This window comes from Pocillopora damicornis, chromosome 8 (genome assembly GCF_964200805.1).
Source record: "Pocillopora damicornis chromosome 8, jaPocDami1.2, whole genome shotgun sequence".
Taxonomy (NCBI): domain Eukaryota; kingdom Metazoa; phylum Cnidaria; class Anthozoa; order Scleractinia; family Pocilloporidae; genus Pocillopora; species Pocillopora damicornis.
The window spans coordinates 23071506-23086867 of record NC_142677.1 but is presented as its reverse complement, the minus strand read 5'-3'; the positions used below and the strand labels follow the sequence as shown (position 1 = coordinate 23086867).

The 15362-nt window shown below is 37.8% G+C and overlaps 2 protein-coding genes across 2 annotated transcripts; both read right to left on the bottom strand.

Annotated features, from left to right (window-relative positions):
- Nucleotides 1-714: 714 nt before the first annotated feature.
- Nucleotides 715-8416, bottom strand: LOC113682122 (eukaryotic translation initiation factor 2 subunit 3, Y-linked). The gene is made up of 14 exons (XM_027199276.2): nt 8213-8416; nt 8034-8097; nt 7789-7850; nt 7241-7306; nt 5995-6116; nt 5346-5440; nt 4793-4951; nt 4040-4174; nt 3805-3899; nt 3326-3470; nt 3179-3234; nt 2829-2942; nt 2203-2375; nt 715-1289 (listed from the first exon to the last, which is right to left on the bottom strand). Exons 1-14 carry the CDS (start codon nt 8285-8287, stop codon nt 1235-1237), a joined length of 1416 nt encoding a protein of 471 aa, XP_027055077.1. The 5' UTR covers nt 8288-8416; the 3' UTR covers nt 715-1234.
- Nucleotides 8417-8484: 68 nt separating this feature from the next.
- On the bottom strand, nt 8485-15284 carry LOC113682121 (E3 ubiquitin-protein ligase arc-1). Its single transcript, XM_027199275.2, has 6 exons — nt 14753-15284; nt 13049-13495; nt 12168-12543; nt 11154-11389; nt 9921-10049; nt 8485-9750 (listed from the first exon to the last, which is right to left on the bottom strand). Exons 1-6 carry the CDS (start codon nt 14859-14861, stop codon nt 9578-9580), a joined length of 1470 nt encoding a protein of 489 aa, XP_027055076.2. The 5' UTR covers nt 14862-15284; the 3' UTR covers nt 8485-9577.
- Between the last annotated feature and the right edge of the window lie 78 nt (nt 15285-15362).

Below are 15362 nucleotides of genomic sequence, written 5' to 3'. Positions count from 1 at the left end.
AAGCTCGAAGCGCGCGGCCAATAAATCCGAGCGGAAAAACTTGGTCTGTAACTTAAAGTAGGGACCTCGAACTCAATTGGTTAGAGGTATTTATCGTGAAAGCTTAAAAGGATAAGAAGAGCCAAGAAAATCAAGAAAGGTTTCTGATGAATCTCTGGGCCGAGGCGAAACGGTACATCATTCAAGTCTTGAAAAACTTTATATGCCTGCAGGCATCGAATTTTTCCTTCGATCCGCATTCGATTCCGCATTCCGTGGCTCGCACCTAAGCAGATCGAGAGTAGACTAAGGACCAACTCATAGATAAACCACGTAATTCAGGGAAGCTTGTAATTGATTTTAACGACTGCAAAATGATGCGCCAATATATCAGTTGAAGCAAAAAAAAATAATAAAGATTTTTACAAATTAATGGCTGACTAGGAGTTCCTCTCTGAACAAAGAGGTACAAAAGGGCTCCGGTAAACTGCCAAAAAAAAAAACCCTGACGAAACGATTAAGGTTCACATACCACTGACTAGCATTCAATCCGGTGGGGAGGAGCAGTTCTCCTGATCGTTGACTGTCATGGAAACTGGGGTAGGGTGAGGAAGTGATGGCCACTTAGCTCGAAAGCACCACTCACTAAAGTATTTTTCCCTTGACTGAACCTATCTAGTGACATTTTATTTGTTCAAACCCCCCATGAGTCTCAGTAAAAAAGAAATTGAAATATTTAGAATAGATTGTCATGTTTATTACGATATACCAGGTCTGATAACCTTAACTAAGGATTTCGATAACTATAACATTTTGAATCGTTGGTTTCCTAAGCTGCCGTTATCTAAGTTTGCGCACGAAACGTTCCCTATCTCTTTGTTACACAACACTCCAAGTACCCAGGACGTCACGATGCTTTTTTCGTCAATGGAGAGTGTTGCGTGACGTCCCCAAGAACGGAGAAGTACGCGTGACAAAGCAAAAGAAGACCAAAGACTCCCAAATCTCACTTAAACCACACAATTCAGATCATGATTTCATAAACATTGTAAGCTTCTAGTATTTTCTGTACAAGAAAGATCACACGTTAGATAGAAGAAATATTCAAATCAGGACTCTTTTCATAAAGATCGATAAACACGAAGATAAAACATTCACTGAGTAGACCACAGTGCACTCGCAGAACACGTTCTTGACAGAAGCTTTCCTTGTTGAACTCGATTCTCTTAAACTACAAAATGTCTGCTGCTTTATCCTATGATTCTGGTTTGATGGTAACTCCGCGTCTGATTTGGCCCCATCCAATTAATCTGAAATGTAGAACAGAAGTTTCACGAGTCAAAGTTTTTCCTCAAGTGCTGGACTATTTAGTTAGCTTGAAAGATTACTTAGACCTCGACTAAAACATAAACAATAAAACAATTAAAGATATTAGATTAGAGGCTGTGAAGCTTGTTTAGGCGCTGTGAGGTAAAATCGAATTCAAATACAACAGATAACGTCTGCAAGGCTGCTGATAACTCCCCCCACTTAAAAAATAAAATAAAATTTAGTCGCATCTCTTAGAGATAATTGCATCATATTATTTCACTTATTATCCTAGCAGGCTGATTTAGGTACCACTTTTTACAGCCATTTCAGGGAAATTCTGTCTTTCTTGCCTTTAACTTAAGGGTATGGGACTGGGATCTACTGAGCCAGGAAATCAGAAAAAGAGACTTTCACCATCAAGTTGCAAGATTGCAAACTTGTATCTGACCGCCCGTCTCTAAATTTTCATCACATTCCTTCCTGCTCGTTTGGAATAAATTTTGGACCAGAGCCACGGAAAGCGCGTTTCGACTGAGGGTCATGAGACCAAATTCAAAGGAACCACACCGACCAATCAGAACAATGACAGCAAGACATTAAGCCAATGAGCACTCAAACTTAAACAGCCTAAAACGCGGGAAAACCATGGTCGCGAATAGTTCTAGTCTTGCATCTGATTGGTAGAGAAGGTGGCAGAAGTTTTGTAAAGCAATCACAAAGCAAAGTATTCATTGCAATCCCGACTTACTTTCAACACTCGACTAAATGTGCTTCGATTGTAACAGTAATTAGAGTGAAGGGAAAAAAGTGGTCGCCTTAGGTGTAAACTTTCTGGTTTATAAAACGGCAACGGCAGTAGACATGCAAGGAACACACATTGTAAGCGTATTTGAATGATAAAAATAAACAAACCTCCAGTGTTTTTCAACTCTTCTGCTAAGCGCAATCTTCTCTCCGATCTCAGTGCAAACGGGTTGAGTCAGAACTATTTTGGCCAAATCTGCTTTGACTGCCAACACACGACCTCCAGTGGACAGCGAACCAATGTTCACCATCAACACTTCATTCTTAGTCAACTTTTGTACCTGCAGAAAACAAAGCTCCAATAAACAACACTCACAACCACGTAATTACGTAATCAGAATCCCACAGGTCAGATAATTTTTTAAACTCTAATTGAGTTCTCATAACATGAGTAACTACACACATATAGTCTGTTAACCTGTTCCGGGCGTTTAGTAAGCAAAACGAAGCTCAATAGTGGCGGAGGAGTGAAAAACCGAGGGAGGCTTGGGTCGGGGCGCGTGATTAAACTCAACTCAACCGGACCCAAACCTCTCTGGTTTTTCGTTCCGTTTACTATTTCGCTCCGTTTTATTAACTGAACGCCTGGAACAGGCTTCCTATATGTTAAAACTTCCATTCAAATGGAAATTGTATGAGGAAGTGGAGTATGTTCATGATGTTGTCCAGTTAATCAAAACATAAATTGAGAAATTTATGATTTAACATTCGAGTTGTAATTCCCTGTGCAATACCTTAGCTCCCTTCTTGTCGCCTTCAGTCCTCACTCCCAGCAGTCTTCTCAACAGGAAGTAGTTGATTTCAAGCTCTGTGTAAATCTCAGGAAGTGTCCCAACAGCACCCAAAACCTGGCTCGACAACAAACAGTTATCAAAATAGGATCCCTTTTAAACCCAAGGGCATGAAAATCAATTTCTTCTTAAAGCCTTGGAAACATTCTTTAAGTAAAATATTTAAATTCAGTGATATATTTTAAAAATATTGGTTTGTATAGTGTAGACTATAGACCGAAAAAGTGATGCCTCAAACAAGATTACTTGGTCTGTAACCACATTCTTAACTATATCACAAATCTGATACACACCTGTCCTACCATCCTGTCTGCTCGGCATAATGTCGGGTCAATCTTTGTGCCAACACCTAATAAAAGATTTACAAGTTGAACAAACAGTTTCCAAAATTTATGACTGGTCATGAGTTGGAAGGAGTTTACACATCTGAATTATCCTACCGATAAGGCCTCCCGGCACTGCAAACTGAAGGTCATTCTGCTCAGCAAACAAAGACACAATGCGAGAGAAAATGGCACGGCACTGCAGTTTCCCCTCACTGTCCTTTGAAACAATACCTGGCCTCACTTCTATTTCTTGGCTCACCTACCAATAAACAGAAAATCAAAACCTTCACATTCATGCTGCAAGTGTCTTCTTCACCAGCTTTCATGGATTGCATCCAATCATTTTGATCTTGGTATACTCAAAAAAGAACAAAAAACTTCAAAAGGTTGTTTGATCACCCATGTACTAGACTGATAAAAATTTGTCAAAGTTTATTGATCAGTTGACCAGTTGACTATCTCTGATGCTAATTTCCTATGATAAAGGGCAAATATATGAAGAAATGAAAAAAGGTTTGTAAGTATTTTGGACAGTCTATCTGATAAACAACAATACCTTAAGAAAATGGAAAAAGTTTCCATCATGTACTCACTCTAAGAACTCCACACAGTATGCTCCCCCCCGCAACACCACCTTTGAGTTCCTCCACTTCACAGCCTGGTTTGTTTACATCAAAAGATCTGATAACTAAACAACAGAACAAAAAAATTCTAGTAATGACAACGTTTTATAAGAAATATCATGGAAAAGACATGATTTTCTAGTATGTAATCACCAATCATTGCATTTCTATCAACAGAACTCTTTTACTAAACACCACTGCATACCTATGAGTTTAGCACTGGACGTGAAATCTCTGACAGGTACTGGAATCTTCTTACAGATGTATTCACAAATGACTTCAATGTTGTACTTGAGCTGTGCTGAAATTGGAACCACTGGGGCTCCTTCTGCTATTGTTCCTAAAAAACAAAATAAAGAAGATGTACATGTTAGTATCCAGCAATGCCTTGTTTCAGTACAACCCTGCTAACTTGAACTCCTAAGGGGTATGTCAGCAGTGGTTTGAGTTATTAGGATAGGTGTTGAATTTAATTTTTTTACTGTAAATAATGAGCAATCATGTTTTTACCATTCTTGCACAATGAATCATCATTTTCATACATTAAGTTTGTTTTATAACAGCTTTTTTATTTGAACAGTTAGTTTGGGAAGTTTGCCTATCTTCAATCAAAGGTTGCAATGTAATCAGCCATGTTCTGACACTTTGATGTTAACAACCAACACTTTTACACAAAGTTTCCAATTACCAAGGTAAATCTGAGCCAAGTGAAATTAAAATTAGTTTGAGTTAGCAAGGAGTTGGAATTAACTGGGTTTGGTTAAGAAGATAGTAAATTGTATTTTGTTCTAGTAAGCAGGGAGTTGAAGTTAACAGAGTTTGAGTTTGCCGAGCTCTACCATGTCTCGGGCCATCAAGATTTAGTACTAAATTCTCAAAGCATTGATGCAAAACGAAGAGCCTGCCTGGTTCCTCACTGGAATAAAGATAACAGTTTTTATCAACCATGTATTCTCACCTTGAACAAACTGGAGAATCTGTTCATACTGTTCCTTAGCTTGGCTCTCCTTGACAAGATCTATCTTGTTCTGAAGGATTATTATATGCTTAAGCTTCATTATTTCAATGGCTGCCAGATGTTCTGAAGTCTGGGGCTGAGGACAAGATTCATTTCCAGCTTGGATGAAAGAAACAAAGAATATTCAACATTAACTTAAATGAAACAATGAAGAAATTATAGATGTCACATTAGATGCTAAGAACATCTACATGATATGATAACACTTAATTTTGAAACTTGGAGAACTTTTGAGCAATGAAATTCAAAATCTCATATTTCACTGATCCACCATAAGTCGATTTGAAAGCATTATTGTCACTCATATCCTCACATAACCTTCCCATTGATTTTATCCAACTGTTCAAACTCTTACCTGGATGAAGCTACAATTCCTGTCATTAATTTGTTTGGAGGCAATCTTGTCTCCACAGGTAGAAACATTTTATTTTGTAAATGATTCTCCGGACAGTGTCAAGAAATCAATAAAGAACAAACAAAGTTGAAAACCAACCTATAAGTAAAAGAGCAGCATCCATGACAGCTGCACCATTCAACATTGTTGCCATAAGAATATCGTGGCCAGGACAATCAACAAATGACACATGTCTGAAAAAAAAAAAATGGAACCACAAGTGTTGTTTAGATCTGCATGAAGCAGACACTATAAAATATAAATTTTAATGGAAAAATAATGCCATTTTCTCTACATCCCTCTTTTTTTCAATTATTTTCTTGATGACTTTAGGTTGCCAAAAAAGTGACCTAAAGATAATTTGAGCTTAGATCTCTGTTTATAGCATGAAGTAACCAAGAGCAGTGCTATTTTTTCTCCTGAATGGATAGAGGCACTTTGTGGGTCAGTGTCCAACATGCTGATCGCTGTGCACCATGTCTGCCACACCAACAAAGTAAGTTAAGGCTGATAATATTGCTCACAAGAGGGAGAATTCCAAAGCTGAAGGTCCAAGTAAAAATATTGTGTGTCATCCAGCTACATCGAGTAACAAGTGCTTAAGAGAGAAAATCAATTGACTGTTAAAGATCTACTAATCATGAGTTTGGAGTCTCCTGAATATCTTCCTTGTTTTCTAAGCAATGATATCACCATTAATTTCAGTATAAAGTGCAATTACTTACTCCCATTAAACTTAAACTCTCACCTAACTAATCTAAATTTCCCATTACATCCCATTCTGTCACAAGGGAATACATCTTCTCTTGCACTGCCAGATGAACGGTAGCAACCAGGCCTTGGACATGAAATGCTCTCACACTTGTAGATCTGTGAATAACACAATATATTGAGGTATTAACCAGATAATAATCCCACTGACCCAGTTGTTTAGAGGGCATAGAACATTATCCAATGGATAAAACAGGCAGTCTGAGACTGCATGTGGCAATTTTTTAGCATTGAACTGAAATGGAGGTTGGATAAAGACACTAGAGGGTAGCACTGCAGAAGATTTGTATTCACATGCAAAACACAAAACCTGCTACATCTTACTTATGGGTACCCTGTTTCATAAGAGAAAGATGATTCAAGAATGAAGTGTCTAATTGATATTCAACCAATAACTAAATGGTAACAAATCATCATATTAACAATAATAATGATGATAACAATAGCAATATGATAATAATTTAAAGAGGTTTGCTAAGAAGTCTTATGGTTTCCTTAACTGCTAGGCTTAAATAATTATTAAGCTCTGCTTCTTATTTATAATTACAAATTATTTTCTGATTTCATTACAATCACATTTTTGTGAGAATTTTGTGAAAATTTTGTGAAATACAACAAGGTATTCCCTATTATAGGATATTCCACCATTGTGCGATTGTGTCATTCCATTGTTCCATCATTCCATCAAATAGGGTTACTCTGTTTAACTCAAGGTATCATATTTTGGACCTTACTTGCTTCACAAATTAAGCATCTCTTTTGGGCATAACTCGTGGATTCAAATGGTAAAATGCCGTCTCTTCAACATATAAAATTTTTCTTCAAAGTTTCCCCAATGTGCAGATTAAATCCATATTTCATACTGATGTAGCACAATTTTTCAACTTTTCATGCTGAGATCCTGGGAGTGAAAGGTTTTATTTGACTTTGAAATACCAATATGCAGTGGAGAGTAAATCTTTTAGACTGGAATTTTACCTTTAGTGTTCAAACAGTATGGTGCTGGAAAAATTAACCACAGCATCTTCAACAGTAATAAACAACTGCCTTTCCAAACAATTTCAATTCAACAAGACAGCTTACGAGGTCACCATGTTCTGACTTCTATAAATATTTGATTACTATATACCAACAATTGCTGTCCGACAGAAGTTACTGCTGCATTCAAAGAAGCAGCAGTAACATCAAACCCAAGAAATCTGAACAAAATGTTACCAGCTTACCTTTGCATTAGCATATCCTAGCTTGATTGTAATATTCCTCTCAAGTTCATTTTTAAACCTCACAGTCTGAAAAAGAATAAATACTTAGTTCAATCATAATTTTATACTGCGCTTTTGTAGTCGTTAAAAATACAATGGCTTGATTTTTCTACTGAGTACAAGAAGCCAGTTGGCAGGGCAATGAGCTGACAAGAGGTTGGTGTTGTAACTCAGCAGGTTTTAGCATCATGTAATCATGCTTGGGGCAGAAGAGTTGAAAGGTGTATAACTGTTATCAGTTATCTAACAGGGGTGTCAACAATTTTTTCATTACAAGTTGGTGTCAGAGTTCTCGAGGGAGTACTTATGAGCCTTAATGCAGTTAACATACGAGTCTCACTGCTGGCCAATCTTTTTTCTGATCAGTGTGCACTCTGACAGATGATCTTCAGTTACATGGTTCAAAAGTTACTTGCAAAGTCAGCCACATGCAAGTAATACCCACACCAGCAGAAAGCTTAAATTGTTTTGGAATAATCACACAAGTACGATAACGAAACGAAAATCACCTGTACTCCGGATAATGCTTTAACAACTGTTGATTTCCCGTGAGCCACATGGCCGATAGTTCCTACAAAAAAAAATTAAAAATGTAAAACCTTATGGAGAAAGTAATTCTGATGCAATACACAACAAATTTTTCTAAATACCAAGAAAACACCATGTAACTTTCTTTTTTTTGTGGTTTCTGATCATAAAATAGGTGCTATTTAACAAATTTAAATATTTTACGTAGTGTATATTGATATCTTACCGATGTTGATTGTTGCTTGACGACTGATCACTTCGGGAGTGAGAGGATTTAGCTCAGATACATCCTAATAAAGTAAAGAAAAATATGAACAAACGTAACTCAAAACTATCAACCTTTTATCAAACAGAATATTTAACACTACACGTGATTGTCTACAAGAGACGAAACACTATCTTTACCAATTTTGTTAGATCTTGCTTCGCCAAATGAGGCTGTCCAGTTGTCGTCTGAGATGATACATTGTCTGCAGCCATCACTATGTAATTGTACTCTTCAGTCTATAGTGTAAACTGATTTTTCTAGAGGTTTTTTTCCTTCACAAATCCATTTACAAGATGGCGGTGGATGATGTAACGTGGCGGTGAAGACCTAGGTTCTAATTTATCATGGAGAGAGTTTCGCAGGACGCGACAATCATGCATACACCAAGTAAACTTAATGGCACGCACTATTCTGTGGATTTTCCATTTATTTAATTTTCTCTTTCTATCGCTAAAAAGAGGAATCATGGAGACTATTAACAAACTCTGCAGCAACTTTATGTTGCTCACACCTAAGATATCCCGACTGAAACCTGTTTTCACTGATATGATGATCCGCAAAAATACAGTTTTCCACTTAGGAAAATGAAGTAGCCATACAGGATAAAACTGAATTAGTGACCGACATGTTCTTTTTCTTGGGCAATAGTAGCGGTGGAGTTCAGAGGCGAGTTTACTATCGCGCTTCGTTTCATTGACTGAAAGCTTCCAACAGGTAACCTTTCTGTATGTTCCCTTTTTCCTAATGACTATTTCATGCAGCTTATTTTACTGCACTTTGACACAGGAGAGATGTTCATTTTGTTATGAGAAAAGCAAACGTACGGTGAAAACCATTTTTTGTTGGTTCCATCTCTTTGAAACATTACAAAAAATCATTAACATTTACAAGTTAATTTCCGTGACCTTCATATCATGCTTAACCACGTTAAAAATAAATATTTCAATATTTGCGATCTAAGAGTCTTTCTTACTTCGTTTCGTTTTTAATAAATTTGGAAGATGAAGTTCAAAATCAGGGAAACGAAAATATGATAAACTTCTGATTTTAATCTTTAAACTCTCGTTGGCTATGTATGAACACTGATTCCTCATATCCTCTCCGTATTGATTCATGCGACAGAAAATTTGTGCTGATCTAAATAATTTTAGGTACGCTAATAATAAATCTCACAACACACGATCAGGTGTTCCTTTATTTTGTCGGAACAAAATTCCGCGGTGCACAGCACACGGTAAAGGAAGACCTTACTGGCGGTCCCCAGTATTCTCTCATTGGCCTTCGCCGGAAGAGAGATGAGGACGAGCGAAGAAGCATGCCATTAGTGAAAAGGACGTGGAGTTTGAGTGTTTAGATTTTCTGAAAGTGATGGTGAATATTCTTTTATCTAAGCGACAAAATTGCTTCTTTACGCACAGGAATGGTCGAAGAAATCTCCTAGAACTCCTTCATAGTGTCGCCGACTTAAGTAAAAGGCAGTTACTGAGGAGTGACGTCATCATTCACTCGGGTATTTTGATCCCGTAAGGGTACCCCCAAGGCCCCTGCCCAATCAGGTTTAGAGCACATGCACGAAACTGCACTTGTTTACCGACGGCTAAATTAGCTGCAATCTTGTCTATTGTGAGGGAGGACTCCTTCCCTTTGTAGATAGTTACAAAACTATTATCAGGACCTAAAAGAAAAGACAACAGATTTAGCAAACACTTTCAAATAATAATGCCTCAAGCGTTAGCCTTCCTCATTCGCTCTAAAAAAGGGCTAATGCTCAAAACGTTTCTTTCTCAACCAAAACCCACTCTCACAGTGATGATAAATTACAAATCTTTCCTCCTTCAGTCTTACCTGAGCTGCTTTGCAGAATATAACAAAGTACTGGATACAGGAACAAGTTATCTTCTGGCGGATCCCATTTCACATGCACGTTGTAATTGTCTGTTATTTTACACGTCAGCTTCTCTGGAGGCCCCGGAGCTGCGTAATGGGAAATGAAATGTAAAATGAAATGGTTGGTTCACAAATGATAAGACCAAAAGGTTTTTTCTTTGTAAACTTTGTAAGAATGAACCGCTCACGACGACCAGTAAAGAAATAGATATAACTCAATCCATCGTAGGAGTTCGGGGATACGCCAAGCACTTGTAATTCAACCCAGTGTCCCTTGAAACTTTTGGTGATCGTACCGTTGAGCGACTGGTGACGAGCGCAAAAAGCGATAGGCGATGGGGACAAGAAAGAAGTAAAGTTGTCACATTCCCTTCCTCCTTTGCGCACCAGTCGCTTTCAATTTTCTTTCCATCTACAATTATTCACTTTCGTCTTTCATCTTTTTTTTTATGATCAGAGAGACGTCTAGGATTTGGAAGGACCCTGATTCCACCCGGTCGACCAAAGAGCGTTAACACTGAAAACTTCCAGTGCCGAGCACGGCAAGTTACGAACTAGAGGAACTTTAGATGGCTGACAAACGCGAGAAGATATCTTTTAATCTAATAGTTTAGGTGGCTTCAATTTTTTCCTTAGATTCGCTAACAACAGATCACTTCGGAAACCAGCCATAATGAGCTCAGTTAACAGAGGGTGGTGATAGGGTGGCGCGAGTTTTCTAAACCAGTCAATAAGTGTTGCAAAAACAGTGTGTATTTCGATTGAGCGTCGAAAATGAAACCAAAATGGCCACAACAGCCAATCAGAACAAAGAATATTTAAAATGATTGAAAATATTGCAAGGAGCCAATTAGAATCCAAAGTTAAAATAATCAAACTGCCTGAAGCGCGGGAAAACGCGAGTGACCAAGTCGCGATTTCAACGCGATTGGTTTTAGTTTTGAATCTGATTGGTTGAGAAAGTGGCGCCAGTAGACCAAATGCAGAGCGTAGTAAAGTAAGACCAAATCATTCCTGTATTACTTTTTACCCTCAACTGAAAACTGCTTTCAGGCAAAACAGACGCAATCTCGAATTATTTTCGACGTTCATGCATAATTGCTCTATAAGTAAAGTAACTTAATTACATAATTGCTCTACGAGTAAAGTAACTTAATTTACAGAAAAAGGACTAAAAATCCAGATACTTACGTAAAACAAGCTTCGCACAGCTTCGAATGTTACTCAAAAGTTTTTCGTGATTAGGAAACTGACAGCCCAGATCAGCTTCCGCCACAGGGTTTATCTCACATAACATTTCTAGTACACTCATTATTTCTATTTCCACGTCTTTCTTTAGCATCAGCATTTCGTAGTAGTCCAGACTCAGAGCATTGTCACAGTTTCTACATGCAGTGGTCGTCAGGCTAGAGATCTCAATCATTTGACTACAAAAAGAAAGAGCTCACAGTTTTGACCTAACCCTCAGTATACTGCGCCATTCAATTGGTATGACAACAAACTAATCACAATGACTACTTTAAAAGACTGAAAGCATTTAGCCAAAGAGGAACTCATTAATGGATATCTTCAAAGAGCTTAAAACATGTACTACTTGCAACTGGTCAAGGTTGTGCATTTGATTGGTTGAGAAACTGGCACAAGTTTCTGAACCAAACAAAAAGCGTGGTAAAAAGCAAGACCAAAGAAACTTCTTAACATTTCAGTTTTTCTTGTATGGCACCCAAACCTCCAGCAAGAAATCTTAGGGTGCCAGAAGAATAAAATCAAAAACTTAAAAAACTAAAAAAAAACAACAACAATAACAAAGTTTCATATGTTTATCAAAAGGGATACCAGACTAGTAATTACAGCCATGACAACTGTTGTTAGCACAGCAACTGGAGCCAATAAGCAGCTACATAGGATAACATATATAATTAATTTCAGACATTTTTAGTGTATGATGGTGTAAATATTCTTCGTTTTACATCTTTGGTGACACATTAAATGAGATCTTAAGAAGAAAACTTAATGAAAGACTGTGCTTCTAATAGAACAGGAAGTAGAAAGAGAAGGGGGACAGGAGTGAAATTAAAATCCATCTCACTTTCCATTCCCCAAAAAACCAACTGCTTTATAACAACCAGTGCCCTACAACAAAAACTCTGCTATAATCATGTTTTTAAGTGGTTCACACTTCTTTAAACTGTTACAACATTTTACCTGAGCTGTTCATTTAAAGCTTTCAGCTTCACATCACTTCTCTTGTTGATATCCTCCATCAAAATTGTCTCTGCTTGATCAATGGCTGCACGCAGCTCTCTGTAGTATCTCCGCGCTATGTCCTTTACTTCAATTGTATTCTTCTTCACTCCTTCAATAGTTTGTTGTACTTCTCCTCTAGCCTTTATAATTTTTGCACCACGCTGTTCAACTTGTGTTTGTAATTTCACAAGTGCTTTTCTCTCGTTTTCTTCAGCCTCATGGACCTGGAAACAACTGTGGTTTTTATGGCTGCCGTATCTGTGGCAGGATGCGCAGCACAGACATCTGCAATTTCGACAGTAGTACTTGGTCTTCTCTTTGTGAGTGGGGCATTCTAAAGTATCCAAAATATAAATAAAAATTAATTGGATATTTGTAGCAGCACAACCATGAGGTTGATCATCTCCCACTGATTCCAGATCCCCATGTAATTTGGAGTTTGTCTGTGTGGGAGGATGGGAGGAAGACCTGAAGAAATCCCTTGGCACCAGGAAACAAATCAATCCTAAGCCACAGAAGAGGGAGCTGGGAACTCAGTTTTTCAACAATTGCCAAATTTGAGGATGCCAAGAAACATCATTCAAATTCCCTATGCAGTGCTGTCAACCATTTTTCAGACCTCTCAAACAACTGCAATTTTCAGATAATTCAAACAACTATGCTTTCAAGTTGCCATTGGGAGGTGATCCTCTGGAGCTCTACCTGGCTTTTACTGATAAGTGAAAGTAAATAGATTTCATTAAAATCTGCTGTATTATAAACAAACTATTTCACTTCTCAAAATAACATATCATTCTGGGTGTAATAAAATTTGACTGTCAAATTTCTAAATATGTTACCAGGTATTGCTGAATAATTCAGTAACGAGCTTGATGGTCTGTTATTTAATCCTGGTCTGAGTCCTAATGAGCGTTGACTTAAAGTTGAAAGACTTGATGAAGGTTGAGAAGTGCTTGTATCATCCCCCACACCATCTTTAACACCAGTTGCCCTATTAATGTCATGGCAACGGAACTCCAACTGTGAGTGGATGTTGTCAGAACAACTACCACACATGAATACTTCACAATCTGAGCAATGAAATGTCGCTGGTTTAGGAGGGTAAACTTTCTGAATGCAAAAGTTGCACAATTTCTGTTCCTCCTCCTCAGATTGTAATACTGCTCTTAAGAGATCCATGTTTTTACCAAGTCCATCTACACCATTGGCAGGTAAGAGGGTGCGCAGTTTACAAGAAGAACATTCTATGACTGAGCCCTGAAGTTCTTGTAGCTTGAGAAGGCACTCTGTCCAAAATTAAAAAAAAGGAAATATCACCTCTTCTGTAAATTTCAAACTCTTTGGGCTCAGATTTCCCACCCCACCTCGACAGGGTTAAAATTCTCCACCCTGAGAAGGCTTTTTGTGTCAAATACCCAACTCCCTGGGCATGGACAACAGTCAAATGCCTGTGGGTTACCTGAGGGGGAGAAGGAGTTCAAAATGATTGGTACATAAACCTGTAAAAATCTGGCTTTACATTGAGACATCAATGATAGACTTGAGTCAGCCATTAAGAGAACAGATTTTTGTTCAGTATACAGCACAAAGTACTGTACTGTTGTTGCCAAACACAAATAATTTCCAATCCATAAATTAAAACTCTTTAGGTTGGTGATTTGAGGAAATGTGATAGTATATTGATATTGGACCGTGTTATGGACCAATTTATTATTGAACAAAACTGAAGAGAAGCAAAGAAATTTGAGTGAAAGATGTATAGTGGTAATTTCTTGGATCAGCATGATGTCTGATTTGTCAAAAAACTTTAATCTAAATCACCCTGCGCAATCTGATAAGTTTCACCAATTGTATAGGTTTAGGGAATATAGGTTTATTTCAACAATGCAGATCTTAACTAATCAAACCATTGACAATCACTGCATGCTGGAGTAGGTTTTCGAGACAAAAGCCGAACACACCATTTGCATATAATAAGCGTTAAAGTCGCGAGAAAATATGTGTTTTTAAGAGAGAGCACGAAAAGATTTCCTTGGCATCCAGGATGAATTTTCACAATTCAACTAAAAAACTACAAAGTTACAAAACCACAAAATAGCTAAGGAAATGTTAAATTATTAACGCAAGCAACTTCTGTGTGTTAATATTTTAAGTGCCCATGTATCCATGGAAAATTGGAAAAACACTACAAGTCTACACCACAAAACTTAGGCTAATTTTCTTCTCTAACTTCCCTTTGCCCAAACCGGAGCAAGATCAACCATATGGAGGTCTTTACTTTTTATTTGGGTACAAAAATCGAATCCCTTTAAAACGTTATTCTGTTTAATTTGTTTACTGGAGTAGTCTCGTCAACAACAATTATAACTATGCTACACCGCGATTGACTGATTTTCATCCAAAACGGTCATATCTACTCCACTGCAAAGACGATGATTTTAGAACACGGAGGATCATTCAATTGAATTTTGTGGGCGAAAGCCTAATCTGAATTCCATATTCACCCAAGACAAGTCACAATTCATACAACATTTAATATTCACCTGTACAAAATGTATGTCTACAATCGAGCTCTCTCGGAATTCTCTGAGGAAATCCAGTCCCGTAATTACTGTAGCACAAAGGGCAAAACATATCCGTTTTCTCGTGCATTCTTGAAAGGATCGGGTTGCAGAATCGTGGTAGACGCGATCACATTTGGTTAAACAATTCGATGTTTACTATTTCATCCAAGCGGGAATAATTTTCCCTCGTTATTCCGTTGCCTAGTTCACCGGCACGCTGCTGACCGCATCACACACATGCGCCGGAAGTTCTTCGGTAACTTCCGGCTAGTACGCCGGCGACTAAAAGAGTTGTCCGCCTAACTAATCGTGGGAATAAATTGGTAACAATCGTCAACAGTTGTATATTTTTCCGAGGGTATCCGAAAAACCAGGTTATATTGATGCTTTCGAAGTTTTCGGCTGAATCCACAGCCCTTTCCCAACAAAGGTATAAGAGGAGCGAAGCTTATTCGTAGAAGCAAGCTGTTTCTCTCGAGGATAACCTCTTCCATTTCCACCGATAAAAATCCTGTGGATATGGACAATAGATGTGAATAATAATGATGGAGAATTCAAATTTACGAATGCAGAAAGCAAACAAAAGTGA